This window comes from Mytilus edulis, chromosome 1 (genome assembly GCF_963676685.1).
Source record: "Mytilus edulis chromosome 1, xbMytEdul2.2, whole genome shotgun sequence".
Lineage (NCBI taxonomy): Eukaryota > Metazoa > Mollusca > Bivalvia > Mytilida > Mytilidae > Mytilus > Mytilus edulis.
The window spans coordinates 5,426,518-5,444,095 of record NC_092344.1 but is presented as its reverse complement, the minus strand read 5'-3'; the positions used below and the strand labels follow the sequence as shown (position 1 = coordinate 5,444,095).

The 17,578-nt window shown below is 33.0% G+C and overlaps 2 protein-coding genes across 8 annotated transcripts in view; one reads left to right on the top strand and one right to left on the bottom strand.

Annotated features, from left to right (window-relative positions):
* Positions 1–1,247: 1,247 nt before the first annotated feature.
* LOC139510108 (uncharacterized) lies at positions 1,248–7,638 on the bottom strand. The gene is made up of 5 exons (XM_071296409.1): positions 7,457–7,638; positions 6,550–6,667; positions 4,262–4,401; positions 2,043–2,175; positions 1,248–1,740 (listed from the first exon to the last, which is right to left on the bottom strand). Exons 1-5 carry the CDS (start codon positions 7,587–7,589, stop codon positions 1,731–1,733), a joined length of 534 nt encoding a protein of 177 aa, XP_071152510.1. The 5' UTR covers positions 7,590–7,638; the 3' UTR covers positions 1,248–1,730.
* Positions 6,692–17,578, top strand: part of LOC139510087 (organic solute transporter subunit alpha-like) — a 25,131-nt gene continuing 14,244 nt past the window's right edge. For 2 of the 7 annotated variants that reach the window (XM_071296385.1, XM_071296374.1), the window contains exons 1-2: positions 6,694–6,789; positions 8,107–8,165. In XM_071296385.1, coding sequence (XP_071152486.1) covers positions 6,776–6,789; positions 8,107–8,165 — 73 coding nt within the window. In that variant the 5' untranslated portion in view covers positions 6,694–6,775. Of the gene's footprint in view, positions 6,790–7,660; positions 7,783–8,106; positions 8,166–10,760; positions 10,871–12,375; positions 12,629–17,578 lie in introns of those variants that run through there. The other 5 variants (XM_071296364.1, XM_071296338.1, XM_071296355.1 and 2 more) reach the window with 5 other exon arrangements.

The following is a 17,578-nucleotide window of genomic DNA, read 5'->3' as shown; positions in this document are numbered from 1 at the left end:
TTTTCGTGAAAAATCAATATGAGTACAACTTGTGACGTCATAATGAAACCCAGAAACATAAAATTTTCAACAAAATGGCTTATTTCCTATCTAGTCACTGTATAAGCTATAATATATTGTGATATTGGTCAATAAATCTGAATTTTAAATTGACGCTAAAAATGGGGGCCATTTTAGGACCTTACCGAACATACTCCTTTGCAAAATGAAACCAATCTTTACCCTCTAGTATTCACAAGCACTTTGATTGTTTTTTTTTTGGTAGGTGTTTTAAATAGCTTGGACAGTTTATTGTCTCCCTTGAGTACTGGGACGTGTAATGGAAGTTGTGATAGTAGATATTAGTTGTAGTCTAAAAGTTTATTTTATAGCATTTTTTCATATTTCATTTGCAATTTGACTGAATTCCAACTTAATAACCAAAACAGTCAATGAGACAGCAATCCAACAATACATCTATTCCAAAAGAGATCAAGAGGTCAACATGAGGTCTTCAGTGATAGAAAACAATAAAAAATCCTTGAAGCTGTTAATGGTGAATTTTGTTCCTCATTTACAAAGAGCGCCAAGTGTGTTATATATGACACATATAAAAAAGAAGATGTGGTATGATTACGGATTAGACAACCTTTCACAAGAGACCTGATGACACAGAAATTAACAACTTTAACAAACATGTACAGTATGTTTCAAGTTGTTGCAATATTTTGTTTTCTAGGTCCTAGATTTCAGGTTACTGTAACCATAGCTGATATATCAACAATACTGTAAATTCAGAAATTATTGCATGCATTTATTATTGCGATAATTTAGACTAAAATGCAATTTTTATTTTTGCTATATTGAGAAAAATCCTGTTTAATTCATACAAAAAATTTCAAAATGTGTGTTTAAATTATTGCCATTGTAACCCTGTCACATTTATCTCAACAATAAAAACATCACAATAATTTCTGAAATTACTTTCATATTTGTCCTTCATCTATTGTTTTGTAAATAAATCAGCCTGTTGGTTTTCTTGTTGATATAATTTTACATTTCATCATGTCAGGGTCTTTTATAGCTTACTACAACAATGCATATATACAGTGTGGGTTTTGTTCATTGTTGAAGGCAGTTCTAAACCATGAGTTGCTTACAGCAGCTTAATATAACCACTGAATTGCAGGCTCCAGATTTTGGCATGGCAAATACCTAATGTTAAACATGTTTTCCAAATGTCAACCTGAGGAATGACAAGCTAGTAATGAAGGTGTATACAAATATTTTATTTTAAAACTTGTCATTTTACTGAATTATCGTACATCATATAACTATCTAACCAAAGAGAAGGATATATTTTCAATCAAATGAGCATTTCATATAATGTACTCAAATCTTTTATTCAAATCAAAATATATGTTTGTTCATTTAATAAAAAAACCCACCAAAATTGTATTTGACAACAAAATAAAGTCTGTATATTTGGAAGTTATCTGAACAATGTTATATATTTGGTTGTTACTTGAAAAATGTATAAATATCAAACAGATATAAGACAAATCAGCTACATTTATTGAAATGTCTGAAGGACGGAATATATGCAAAAATAAAATTAAATGTATGTACTAAAATGTGTTAAAATTTAAAACAACAAAAATGGGACCAGCCCATGTATATAAATATGGATATCACAGTGATTAACATAATTAACTACTTGATTGGGATGTCATTAAGTCTGGCTGTCCTGATCAACAGTGCCTGAAAATATAAAAGATAAATGATGAATTAAAGGAAATGTGGGAAACTATGAGAGATCAATATTGTACATTTATGTATTTTTCTGTACAAACTTTTTTTTTACTTTTGTTATTTCATTGAACAAGAACAAACAGGCGGAATGCTAAAAATGTGCGTTTCAAGTTTATGTTGTATGTCTCTAAAATAGTAAAATATTTATGCAAAGTTGAGATAAAATCATGGGAAATAAATTTTATGTACACCAAATTAAAAACTCAAATCCAAAATAATGTTTTGAAAGTCTCAATTAAAAGTAAACCTACCCACAAAGTTGCCTGCATCCTATCAGTGTATAGTTATACAGTCTATCATTGTAAGTATCCACACCAGGCTGACAACCACCGGTCATATTGTACCAAAAAGAGCATGCAAAGGCTGAAGATCGGTCATAACACGCTGCAAATAAAACATAAATGTTTAATATCTACACCAGGCTGACACCCACCAGTCATATTGTACCAAAACGAGCAGGCAAAGGCTGAAGATCTATCATAACACGCTACAAATAAAAAGTGTTACAAAACATATAAATATCTCAAACATCTACAGCAGTTAAAAAAAATGTCCAGATTTAGTTATTTTCTTCATTTGCCAGAGGAGAGTATCGTGCAATTGTTTTTTGTTCATATATAAAAAAGAAGATGTGGTATGATTGCCAATAAGACAACTCTTCACAAGAGACGAAGGAATATGTAGGTAGCCTTCTGACAAGCCAAAAAACCCTAACTGTAAAAAATGAGGGCATGTCTGGTTCAATCGTGAATACTTGTACATGTACTGACATTGTTGAACTATTTTCACTTGATACAAGTGTAAACAGTATCAGGAAAATGAATTTTATAGGTACAGGTTATGTCTGTTTACAGCTTAAAGCTTATACGGCTACCTAAAACTTAATCATCTAGACTTTAGTTCAATAGTTATCAAGTCAAACTCTAGTTTTCAAACATAATGTGCACGTTATATTTGCCACTGGCTGTGGCACACGCTAACATATAATGGGGAAAACTTACCTGTTGGTGAGATAGTTGTGACTGGACTGGATGTGGCTCAAGCCAACATATAATGGGGCAAACTTAACCATCGGTTAGATAGTTGTGACTGGTCTGACTGGAAGAAACTTACAGATAATGAGGCAAACTAACATGATGGTGAGATAGTTGTGACTGGACTGGCTGGAGCACAAGGTAACATATATTGGGACATACTTTCCCTTTGGTGAGATAGTTGTGACTGGACTGGCTAAAGCACAAGGTAACATATAATGGGGCAAACTTAACCATTGGTGATATAGTTGTCACTGGACTGGCTGTAGCACAAGGTAACATATAATGGGGCAAACTTAACCATTGGTGATATAGTTGTCACTGGACTGGCTGTAGCACAAAGTAATATATAATGGGGCAAACTTAACCATTGGTGATATAGTTATGACTGGACTGGCTGTGACACAAGGTAACATATAATGTAACAAACTTAACCATCTGTGATATAGTTGTGACTGGACTGGCTGTGGCACAATGTAACATATAATGGGACAAATCTAACCATTGGTTATATAGTTGTAACTGGACTGGATGTTACACAAGGTAACATACGAGGCAAACTTATCTGTGGGTGAGATATTTGTGACTGAACTAGCTATAGCACAAGCTAACATATAATTGGGCAAACGTAACCATTGGTGATATAGTTATGACTGGGCTGACTGTGGCACAAGGTTACATATAATGGGGCAAACTTAACCATTGGTGATATAATTGTGACTAGACTTGCTGTGGCACAAGATAACATATGATGAGGCAAACTTACCAGTTGGTGAGATAGTTGTGACTGGACTGACAGTGGCACAAGTTAACATATATTAATGAGGCAACCGTATCTGTGGTTGAGATAGTTGTGACTGGACTGACTGTAGCACAAGCTAACATATTTTAAGGCAAACTTACCTGTGGTTGAGATAGGTGTGACTGGACTGGCTGTGACACAAGGTAACATATAATGAGGCAAACTAACCTATTGGTGAGACAGTTGTGACTGAACTGGCTGTAGCACAAGCTAACATATAATGAGACAACTTACCTGTGTATGAGATAGTTGTGACTGGACTGGCTGTGACACGAGCTAATATATTTGGCAAACCTACCTGTAGGTGAGATAGTTGTGACTGGACTGGCTGTAGCACAGGGTAACATATATAATGGACAAACTTGCTTGTTGGTAATATAGTTGTGACTGGACTGGCTGTGGCACAAGGTTACATATAATGAGGCAAACTTATCTGTTGATGAAATACTTGTGATTGGACGGTCTGTGGCAGAAGCTAACATATAATGAGGCAAACCTACCTGTGGGTGATATAGTTGTGAGTGGACTGTCTGTTGCAGAAGCTAACATATAATGGGACAAACTTACACATGGGTGATATAGTTGTGACTGGACTGGCTGTGGCACAAGGTAGCATATAATGAGGCAAACTTACCTGTGGGTGAAATAGTTGTGACTGGCCTGGCTGTAGCACATGACAGTTCAGGACAACACCCAGGAAATGACAAGGTAGTATTTGCTACAGGTACACAATTAGGGCTGTCAGGATTGTAACTATCTGTTACCTCAGTGCAACTGTAACAGAAAGATTTCGCATGAAACGGAACTTAAATTATTGAACAAAACTAAATGCATTAATATGATAAAACAAAATAAAGGTTTTTTTTAAAGGGCATACGATACAGTTACAGGGGAGGTAATGACGTTGCTAACGTAAAATGTTATTTTCGCGACGTCAAACTATGACATATCGGGAACAGATGCATTTTTCGACTGATTTTTATCATTCAAACTGATTTAATTTGAAAACGAGTGCATGGACCCCTATTTTTTTTAAAACGGCAATTTGTTTCATTTTGCAAGGAGATTATGTGACCCAAATTTTATAAAACTGTTAATAGCGGATTTTTTTTTAATCTTGATAAACATGCATCAAAAATTACGTTTTTTCCTCTATTCATGAACATTTGATAGATATGAGTTATTTCTGAATAAAAATTGCATAATTTTAATGATACTTATAAAATACAGAAATTACCGATTATTTAACAAAAAACAATTTGTGTTTATCTTTTAAAACAAAAAAGTTATGTCTTTCTTTCGAAAAAGAAAATACGGACACAAATGTCATAGTTAGAAATTGCATTAAATTTCCTTTAGATTTTTATAGGGAATATTCTTATTTTTATGTTCAGTATTTTAGACATTTTGGAAATTTGATTTTATATTTGGCTTAAACATTTTGAAGTTTGGTTCACAAGTTTTCTTTCACTTTATTATCTATCTTAATACAGAAATATAAGGTGTAAATCTGCTAAACAAAGAAAAGATTATTTTCAAGTTATCTTGTATGTATTATCTCGTCTATGAAAAAGCAAGGCGACAGATTAAATTATGTAATGTCCATTAGTTCTTTTATAAGGGTTAACAAATAAATACTTTATGTAATTAGACGTCTTTTGACAAGTTAAGTTGACAAAGAAGGAAATAGAAATAGCCACATTGACAATGAGTGGTTTTGCAAGTGGTACGATAATCTGCCACTTTTACACTGAAAATTTTGTAAAATAAATTTTGATTGGCTCAAAACCTGAAAATTAGTTTAATTCCATGGATTCACTTTTTTTCTTGATTAGCGTCACTCTGCCATACGCTATCAAGAAATAAAGACTCTTTTTTATTGAATCCTTGGTTTTGACTATTTTCAGGCCTGCCAAAGACAATTGTGTCAGCTTTCTTTAAGAAGCACGCAGCACCCGAAAGTAAGCTCACCGAATAGTTCATCACCCTGCTCGCTCTACCCACACAATAATTACACAGAAAACTTAGTTGTGTCACAAATCTGAATTTTAAGCAAATATACAAAATTTCGACCTCATTTTCCTCAAAAAGAAGCACATGAAGGTATATTTTGTATTACATATTTGATTTAATCAGGTAAAAAATAGCCTATATGCAAATTTTCAGCAACTTGTAAATACAGGTTCAAAACTGTATCGTATGCCCTTAATTTCCATATTTTGTTTACACATGTTTAAATAGCACAATTTTGGATTGAGTAGGAAGGACTAATTTTATACTTGGGCTTTATAGGTTCCTGTATGCGATTTTTGTTTTGTCAGCCACATGCATCGTATCGCAGTTCCCCATATGTTAGGTGGGTATTTGCCAAAAAGGTGTGGTAAAGTTTACGGGTGAATTACTGAGCTCATTGATAAAATAATAAGGATGACTGCAGATTTTTGTAAGCAGCTGAAAACGAATCAAATTATATGTGGACATTGGTAGATTAACTGGAGTATTAATTAGTGCAATTGTTGTCAATTAATTAATCTGGAAATTGAACTGTTACCCCATACTGCTTTTTCTCTGTAATTTAATTAAATTATGGGGGTTGATTTTGTTGTTATATTTACTTATATTCGATACTCTTGTTTTTCTTCTTGTTTGGTTACCAAAAATCGTTTTTCTTATGTAAATGTTCATTATGACTTAAGCTTTTCATCTTACATTGTAGACACCATGTTATTTTAATACTTGAATTATATATACTATAACTTATTAGATGCTCAAGATTAGATGTAAAACAATTACGTCCCAAAAAAAAGTTTTGTTACTTATATCCTTACTTTAAAAAAAAATATGTTTAATAAATGGTTATGATTCAAACAATATTTTTAAGAGATATAATTAATAGTCTACGAATCAGTCGTTTGTTGTTACCTATGTAAAATAAGATAGTTCTTAAGTGTTCCATGCCAGCATCTGTTTCTATCGCATCCTCCAGTTGTCGCCCATACATCACCATGAGCTCGGATCGTACCCAAGTCATCAATACAATCTGGTGAAGAAATATCTTGTTTAAATTCACGTATGACTGAAGAGGTTAACAGTATGCAGTATCGTTTCTACCAAAAATAATCAGGTCAATGATCTCAACAAGGATATAATGAATTTCAAAAGGTAGGGTGTCTTAAATTTATGCAGCTATTTTGTAATAAACATCTTAAAAGATACAACAAAGATATGTGTGTCCATATCTCTCTTGATACAATAACCTGGGTGTTTTTTTTTTTTTTTTATAGAAATTACCCACATTGTACACAAACTGTGCATTCTAAACAAAAGCTTTCGGGTAGACGTCAGTGACAAAGTAATCCAGCAGCAAAAAAACATCCAACTTTCCTGTAATCTAATATGACTCGTATTATAAATAATCAAGACGTGTTAAATAATATATCATAACATTATCAGTATTTTTGTCATCGATCAGTCTATCGGTTGCAAAGAATATTAATAATACTACAGCCCTAGACTACAGCTCTGTACAATGCTGTACGTTCTACTGTTTAAAAGTCATTGATTTGAATTTTTATTAATAAAGGGAACCTTATTTCAAATAAATACATTTTCCTAGATATTTATACACACAAGTACTGATAATTAAAAAATCCCTGTATAGTTAAATACAAAATAAATGCAAAATAAATGATTCATATCAATTGATATTTTTTTAATGATACCTTTCTGTCAGATTTATTTATTTATGTCGTGATTTCTTTAGATTTAGCATAATATTTTCCATGGAAACAAACCACAAAAGTTAAATCAACAAATTATTACAACTTACCAGATGTGTATTCTACTTTAGAAACAATCCTAGGGTCAGATATGATGGATAATGTTAAAACACTCGTAGGCACAAAAACATATATAAACAAACTTAAGGCAGAGGCTTTCATTCTTTCCTTTTTCTTCGCCATTTTGAAAGACTATGATTTTTGTATTGTGAAGACTTTGATCACGTGGTAAAACTTATTTGTCAATATTTACTCGTGTACATTTAATCTTTAAATAGTTTATAAGATTTTACCTATACATTATATAGTACACACTATATCACACTCTATTGTACGTATGACCAGTTATACCTATCACTGACCAACAGCTGAGAAGGTAAGCTTATTATATATCACTATTAAATGCATTACAATGACAATACATGCAGCAGCTAAACATTCATACAGAAGATGATTTATTGGTGTAGTCATCTGTTTATCATTATTTCTTTTATTAATTTTAGTATTACTTGCCTATAATTTGTATGCTTTGCACGGAATAATAACAGAAAAAGTAATAAGCATATTGCAAATAATGCAAAATATATCCAAATTCGACCTGTACCCAATCACAATAAGACATTTGTTTTTAAATACGAGTAGTTTCGAACTTGCTTTCATGCATGCTACATATCATTGCTGTATACTCTTGCACTTTCAGTACCGCCACCATGCTGAACTGTTCCAATGAATATCCACGGACCGAAGTTTTGTACAGAGGTAATTTTCAATATGACGAGATATTAAAGCTAGTATCTGAAGCTGAGAACTGAAGCAATACGATAAACATAAATAAGCAAATATAAAGTCCTATTTAGAAAAAAGTAAAAACACAAAAATACTGAAATCCGAGGAAAATTCAAAAAGGTAAATCAAAAATCAAAAGGCAAAATCAAAAGTCCAAACACATCAAACGAATGGATAACAACTGTCACATTCCTGACTTGGTACAGGCATTTTCTAATGTAGAAAATGGGGGATTGAACCTGGTTTTATAGCTAGCTAAACCTGACATGTCATAATTCCATTTTGTTATTATTAAAATTATATGTTGTTATGATTTTGTAATAAAATAAAATTTTATATTTTTGAACAGCCTATAATTTGTATGCTTTGCACGGAATAATAACAGAAATAATAATAACCGCTGTGCATATAGAAGCATGACTGGAGTGCCCCCCCCCCCCCCTTTTAGGTCAGTCAGCGCCCCCCCCCCTTAGAAAAAGTTTTGGATCCGCCACTGAGATGGACCTTGGTCATCAATTCTAATAATCTTAGATCAACCTTTCTAAACTTAAAAGTAAAGTTCACGCACCCTTACTGTTCAGATTGTTAAAGATTTTTGCATTCGTCGACATTTTCTTTGATTAAAGTAGTATTGATCTGACAACCGCTGTGCATGTATACTTTAAGGATATAAAGTACTAAATGGTGGCCCCATTGCCGGCAATGCTATTTTTAGCAATTATCTCCTTAAAAGGCGCTTTTAATAAACTAATTAATGAACAACTGCTGTTGTCTAATTGAAGCTCGATATCTATTCGCGTTTTTACCGCACTCAAATATATATGGTCCCATGGCTTTTCTTGGTGAATTTTGGGGTTTTTCACGATACCTGACGATTTCGCAGAAAAATTTCCCTAATTTTGAGCAACATAAAAAAAATATTTCCGGCTAAATACAAGTGAGAGGGTTAGCTAGCTAAAATGGAATTATGACATGTCAGGTTTAGCTAGCTATATTTAGAAGTGATGAGAGCGTATGTAGTCTATGTATTACCCAGAATATATATACCAAAACAGTTTTGCAACAAAAATATAAAATTTTATTTTATTACAAAATCATAACAACATATAATTTTAATAATAACAAAATGGAATTATGACATGTCAGTTCTAAGCAACATGCATGTTTATCACTCACATTCACTAGGAATTTCTTTGAATGGAGCACAGAAGAGTCAAAATGCGGAAACGAGTATAGTGTTATTCAAAATCAATATTTCGCCCAAGCTCCAAATGCATCGATGACGGTTTACCGTGCACCTAGTAGTTGCCCTTAGTCTTTATACTAATCTTGTTGCCGGTATAAACTTGTCACGTGTTGACGTAAAGCGAATGCAGCGCTCCTTCCTTTGTGTTATTTTTTTGTTGTCTACCAGATCTCGACCTATCATGTGCAGTTGCAATTTGTCGATACCTGTTTGTTAGTCTCTAAACTGTTGACTTATGCACATTAAGGTAGCACTACAGTCTAACAATGATGTTTTGAAGATATTTTTTTTATCACATAATTTTGAAGTAAGTATTATTCTGCACAGTTTGTAAAAATCCCAAAGTCAATATCATATCACAACAGGGAGTAAATGCCCCCTTTTCGTGGGAAAAATTTGGTTGATTATATAGGGAATCATTGAAGCATGACTGGAGTGCCCCCCCCCTTTTAGGTCAGTCAGCGCCCCCCCCCCCCCCCCCCCATAGAAAAAGTTTTGGATCCGCCACTGAGATGGACCTTGGTCATCAATTCTAATAATCTTAGATCAACCTTTCTAAACTTAAAAGTAAAGTTCACGCACCCTTACTGTTCAGATTGTTAAAGATTTTTGCATTCGTCGACATTTTCTTTGATTAAAGTAGTATTGATCTGACAACCGCTGTGCATGTATACTTTAAGGATATAAAGTACTAAATGGTGGCCCCATTGCCGGCAATGCTATTTTTAGCAATTATCTCCTTAAAAGGCGCTTTAATAAACTAATTAATGAACAACTGCTGTTGTCTAATTGAAGCTCGATATCTATTCGCGTTTTTACCGCACTCAAATATATATGGTCCCATGGCTTTTCTTGGTGAATTTTGGGGTTTTTCACGATACCTGACGATTTCGCAGAAAAATTTCCCTAATTTTGAGCAACATAAAAAAAATATTTCCGGCCCTTCATACTATACACGGATGGACAATAGTATCATTTTAATATAGATAGCCTATAACCTATTAGAAGATACAATCAAACAACTCATGTTACTTCATTTAATTTACTGATGATTATGTATAACATATCAAAAAAATATACATACAAGTTTTTTTTGTTTTTTTAATTTTGATACAATCATCAATCTTTAAGTGTAGTTATTGTCAATTTTTTAATATATCTTGTGCGTAAACAACACAACCTGTTTCGCCAATTCTTTTAAAACCTTTTTTTTTCAAAATGGAAGGATAATATTAAATTGACTTCGATTGACAAATACGTACCCGAATTCGTCAATATATCTGACCAATGTACGTGTCCACACGTGGGTTTATGAAGGGTATATATAAGCAACTTTGCATCACATGAGACTCAAACAGCCGGAATCATGGATGCACGACTAGGAGTTTTCCTTTTCTTGCTTGTGACAGTCCTACAGACAGTAGTACTGTTGGTAAGTTGAAATTTTAAAGATGTTATGTAAATATTATCTGTATGTAGATATCCGAAAGGTTTGTTAGTTTTACTTCCTTTTTAAAATTAAATACTTTTGAAAATTTGTTGATGGAAGAGTCTACACAAATACTGTACACTTATACACAGCGAACATAGAAATTACCTAATCAGAATCGAAATAATTGATTATCACTCTGGCAAAAATAATCACGAATATAATGCCTACCCATGTTAAAACTACAATAAAGTATAGCTGGCATCAATTATTTCTGAAATAAAGTACAATTCTAAAATAGGTACTGGAGTTTGAATTACGATTTTTACCCATGTCTGTGTTGTTGGGGTAAAAAGCATGATAAAAAGAGAAACTATCAACAATAACAAAAGAAAAAAAAAGGGAAACAAAATCAGCAGCAGTAAAAGATCAATCAACTGAAATTCTAGTCATGAATATATTATAGCGTAATACATTGGAGCTTGGCTTTCTAATTTCCATAAAAACATACTGCATTCTATTTCAAAAATGAAATGCCGACTAGCGGTATTTTTTAAATACATTGTACTTATTCAAGACGAGAAAAAAAAAATGAATAAATAATAATACAATGTATAATAGTGCACAAATATAACATTCATTTCCTTTTCCTGTTCAGGTAATTCAAGATATATTTGGTTGAAATGCACTAGAAATTACCAATTGAGGGGAATTAATTCCGTAATTTGCTATCATTCTAACCAAAAGATATCTGGAGATTACTCGAATTACCAGACACACAGAAACCAAAGATCTACCATTCCTACCTCAAGATGAACGTTACTTCAAATTGGATGATTAAGTTGGTTTGGTTTTTTTTCGGTCAAATTTGAACTTCTTCTAAATTGCCTGACGTTTACAAAGAATTAAATATATATAGCACAGTTCACACAGATTATAAAGATGAATAAAACAAATTTTCGTTTTTGGAAAACTGCATGGAATTTTTCAATTTCAAACAATATTCTCAAGCTTCAACTTATTAAAAATTTTCGTTTTGCCTTATTCTACATGTGTAACTTCCAAAAATTATTTTTCGAATAAAAAGAAGCAATACACTATTCAAATTCAACATGCGTCGGTGTAAGTTATCGCATCGGTGAAATATAATTGTATTTAATACAATTAAAACATGTGTTACGTAGCCAAAACAAGGAGATGCAATATTCGGAAATAATGATAATTTCAGATATGAAAATGAAAAGGTATATAAGACATGTAATTACAATGTTTAAATTAATATTTACGGATGGACAATAGTATCATTTTAATATAGATAGCCTATAACCTATTAGAAGATACAATCAATAACTCATGTTACTTCATTTAATTTACTGATGATTATGTATAACATATCAAAAAAATATACATACAAGTTTTTTTTGTTTTTTTAATTTTGATACAATCATCAATCTTTAAGTGTAATTATTGTCAATTTTTTAATATATCTTGTGCGTAAACAACACAACCTGTTTCGCCAATTCTTTTAAAACCTTTTTTTTTCAAATTGGAAGGATAATATTAAGTTGACTTCGATTGACAAATACGTACCCGAATTCGTCAATATATCTGATCAATGTACGTGTCCACACGTGGGTTTATGAAGGGTATATATAAGCAACTTTGCATCACATGAGACTCAAACAGCCGGAATCATGGATGCACGACTAGGAGTTTTCCTTTTCTTGCTTGTGACAGTCCTACATGTACAGACAGTAGTTTGTAAGTTGAAATTTTAAAGATGTTATGTAAATATTATCTGTATGTAGATATCCGAAAGGTTTGTTAGTTTTACTTCCTTTTTAAAATTAAATACTTTTGAAAATTTGTGCCTTTGCACTCAATGATCATATAATTATAAAATCAAAATTATTCTTAAAATAAAGGTCAAATTAGAATAGAGGATGTATAAAATTTAAAAATCGGTTATGTACTATTGCATAGATCGATATTTGCTGAGTTCTAATTATTATTTGTTTTTATTCTTTACTTTGATTGTTTTATAGTTTTATTTTTGTTGGAAAAAGGGGTTAGTGTTGGGGTCGTTGTTCCAAGTAAAAAAATATTGGTTTACAGACTAGCAGAATATGTTTCATACATATCAAGTTTTAAAAAAATAATACATAATTTACGCAGGGTTTTTAAGAGAAATATGATAAACATTAAGGTCCAGCTCTCAGCTTACAGAGGATATAATGTTATGTGCAAAACAAAGTGTATCATGTTGCTATTACAAACAAAATTCTAACTTTCTATTCATATTTTTCTTTTCCTACTGACTGTATATTTTTGTCAAAATATATTAAAATTGTTCACAATTATCATTTTATTTTCGGAAATCAATTTTCTTTTATCTTTTACACATCAACACACACTACTTAAAACTTTTTAAGGGCTTACATGGCTTATATATGTGTTGTTAATCAATGTGTCGGATTTTTTTTCAAAACAAAATGGCATATAGACAAAGCAAACAATCATATATGATTCCATACATGCGCATTGCTTTCGTTTTTATATTTATTAAATGATTTTTGCGAGTTTAAGGTTCATTATAACAAATGGACAAAAATTGCTGTGTTTAGAGTACAAAAAACTACTCCGAGTACAGACTACATTCATCTTTCTTTGATGGTACATGCATACTCTATTAATAAAAAATATACCGAACATTTTATCCCATTTACGGATTAGTATTAAAAGTATTGCATTTCAGTGAAGAAAACAAATAACAATAACTTCTACTTTTTTCCGCCCTACAGACTTGACGAAGTCTAATGGCAATTGGTCACGAAGTCTTGTGGCAAGTGGTCACTTTGTCTAATGGCAAATGGTCAGTGGATCTAGTGGCAAATGGTCACAAAGTCTAATTGCAAATGACCAGTGAATCTAAGTAGACATGGTAACCATTTGCCATTAGATTAACTGGTAATTCGCCATTAGACATGGTGACCATTTGCCATCAGATTCACGGGTCATTTGCCATTGGACATAGTGACCATTTGCCATTAGACATACTGACCATTCGCCATTAGGTCCACTGACCATTTGCCACAAGACTTGGTGACCAATTGCCATTAGACATAGTGACCATTTGCCATTAGGTCCACTGACCGTTTGCCATTAGACATAGTGGCCATTTGCCATTAGATTCACTGACAATTTGCCATCCAACATAGTGATCATTTGCCATTAGATTTACTGACCAATTGCCATTAGACATGGTGACTATTTGCCATTAGATTCACAACCATTTGCCATGGTGACCATTTGCAATTAGATTCACTGGCCATTTACCATTAGACATATTGACCATTTGCCATTAGATTCACTGGCAATTCGCCATTAGACATGGTGACCATTTGCCATCAGATTCACGGGCCATTTGCCATTGGACATAGTGACCATTTGCCATTAGACATAGTGACCATTCGCCATTAGATCCACTGACCATTTGCCATTAGGTCCACTGACCATTTGCCACAAGACTTGGTGACCAATTGCCATTAGACATCGTGACAATTTGCCATTAGATTCACTGGCAATTCGCCATTAGACATGGTGACCATTTGCCATCAGATTCACGGGCCATTTGCCATTGGACATAGTGACCATTTGCCATTAGACATAGTGACCATTCGCCATTAGATCCACTGACCATTTGCCATTAGGTCCACTGACCATTTGCCACAAGACTTGGTGACCAATTGCCATTAGACATCGTGACAATTTGCCATTAGATTCACTGGCAATTCGCCATTAGACATGGTGACCATTTGCCATCAGATTCACGGGCCATTTGCCATTGGACATAGTGACCATTTGCCATTAGACATAGTGACCATTTGCCATTAGACATAGTGACCATTCGCCTTTAGATTCACTGGCCAAAAAAGCAAAAGTGTCGGACAAAAAGCAAAATAATCGGACAAAAAGCAAAACGGACAAAAAGCAAAAGTGTCGGACAAAAAACAAAATAATCGGACAAAAAGCAAAAGTGTCGGACAAAAAGCAAAAATATTGGACAAAGAGCAAAAGCGGACAAAAAGCGAATTACGGACAAAAAGCACCGTATCACGCGTATTCATTGATCACAATTTTGCATTTAATTGGCCAGACGCTTATAATATTTCACTGATTTAACACACTCAAAATGTGCCTTTTAAATTTTGTCTTAATTTCCAGGGTTAACTGGCATTGTTTTCATATAAGAATATAACATTGATAAATTTTTTTTTGGAAATATGCGACGGTATGATTGCCAAACTCGGAGACAACTATTCAATAGGGCTCAAATGAAGTGGAGGTGAGCAATGACTGGCAACCGTATAACCGCATTCTATTCTGTTAAGAATTTAAAAGCTGCTTAACTGGACTACGCTCTTTTTTTATTTCGCTAAATTGGCAAAATTTAATATCATACAAACGCCTTATCTATTCTCTGACAATCTCTTAAAATCTTATCTCGTATTGGAGCACAGCTTGTGCTTCAGAAAAAAATAACGCATCACCTACTGATGTAGGATATCTGTGACAAAATATATAAGTAATATAGTCCCAGAGGATATCAAATATACATATAGTCTCGATAAACACTTATATCCTCAACAACGGTACGTTTGACTCTAATTAAAATAAATACGCATATATATGTACGGTAAATATTAGCAGCTTAGGTATTACATCTATGCTGCAAGGAAGTATTCAAATGTTCATTAAAGTAGCTTGCGTCATAGTTTTTTCGCATCATATGTAACATATCTCTATAGGAAGATGCTAATGCTTATTCAACAGGTCAATTAATAATTAAGCTATTGCGCATGTATATGACAGGTGGCCATAGAAAGAACAGATGTATTCCGAATAACATCCGGTGTTCCGAAAGACTACGGACATCGTCCAATATATACTGCGTAAACCCTCAGGGGCTTACGCTAAAACACATTTTTACTACCATTTGACATGAATGTGCCATTTTCATCCAAGTTGGAAGACAACAATTGCAATTAATGAGCTATATTTTGAAATTAATCCAACCAAAAATAAATTTATATATAGATTAAGGAAGAGTTATATTTCAGCTTTAAAATGAGTTAAAGATTTTAAAAATCCATTGAGTAGTTTTGGAGAAATTAATCTTTGAAGACTGTTGATTGGAGTCAGAAAATTCTGACTAGTGTTAAATCGAGCCGCGAAGTCGGGAACACTCATTCCAACATGAACCATTGGCTCAGTATACGACAAATACAGAGATAAAAAACTATAGAAAATAATCCTCAACCTAAATAAAATATTCTGTTATGCTTGGGGCTGCCATACATACGTTTAAACAATTACAATTGTAAATACAAAGAAAATAAGTTATAAATATATTCATATTCAATGTGTCTTCTTTCTTGTAAAATAAAGAAATTTACCAAGTTTCTAAAATTCGTTTCCTAACAATGTTTAAATTATCGAATAACACATTTGATTAATTATGTGACTATCTTCACTAGACATTATTCATAGTTGCATGAAATATTTGCCACTGAACGTAATGAACAATCATTAATCACTGGACACTGTGGGTATATACGACAGCCGTTTCTCCCATTCGTTCAGAAGATGGACGTCTAAATTTTCTGTTCTACTATTTACGCATTCTTTGGTATGAAAAACACTCATCGATAATAGATTCGCTGCATTTATTTGCATCTGTCTCTAACTCGCGGAATACACTACAATCGTTTCAAATAATCTAATATTTGTTTTTATTCACAATGTTCGAATAAAGTCATCACAGACACCAGGATTAAAATTTTGTACGCCAGACGGTCGTTTCGTTTACAAGTTAAACATTGAGGACCCACCATTACAAATGGTTTTGCCAATAAGTTTAAGGTAATCTGTTCTTGATGTAGAAAACCTCTAGTGTTTTTGTTTTGTGAACAGTATATTTATAACTATGACTGTCACCATATCAATGTCACAGTTATATATACGTGCTATTGCTATCGTCTAACATCGGTCGTTTATCACCATCCTTAAACTTTATAAAAACCAAACAGTTTCTTTGCCTGAAATATGATCACTTCAACCTCAAACTTTCAAATAAATCAGAATGTCTTGGTCGATGATCCTGTAATATCACTGATTGTTGGATGCAACCATTATATCATTGATGATGGCAGTCAAACAAATACTTCAAATGAAACCAAACTGAAACACATGTTAAAAAAAAAGAAAATGAAATATGATTGCATATGAGACAGCTATTCAAAAGACACAATTTGAAGCTACTATATTTCCAGCCCATCACACAGCCGTCAGAAATAAGCAACACCAGTATACACCGTCTACTCAGCTGTAAAAGGTTGCGACATGAAAAAAAAATGTTCAAAACAATTCAAACGATAAAATGCACAAAATAAAAATGATACTTATATAAAAATTATGATAGACAGCGACTAGCGATAGGTTACCTTCTTGGGACCTGTATACAAACAATGTAGCGAGGTTATACATGATTGCTAGCGTTAAGGTCAGTTAGATAATGTAGCGAGGTTATACATGATTGCTAGCGTTAAGGTCAGTTAGATAATGTAGCGAGGTTATACATGATTGCTAGCGTTAAGGTCAGTTAGATAATGTAGCGAGGTTATACATGATTGCTAGCGTTAAGGTCAGTTA

What these genes read in the sequence shown, in the direction of transcription:
- LOC139510108 (XM_071296409.1), bottom strand. Translation starts at nt 7,589, where the DNA reads ATGGCGAAGAAAAAGGAAAGAATGAAAGCCTCTGCCTTAAGTTTGTTT. An exon ending in TAAAGTAGAATACACATCTG is followed by an intron (nt 6,668 to 7,456) that starts GTAAGTTGTAAT and finishes TTTCTTCACCAG; the next exon opens with ATTGTATTGATGACTTGGGT. An exon ending in CACAACTATTTCACCCACAG is followed by an intron (nt 2,176 to 4,261) that starts GTAAGTTTGCCT and finishes TTTTATTTGCAG; the next exon opens with CGTGTTATGACCGATCTTCA.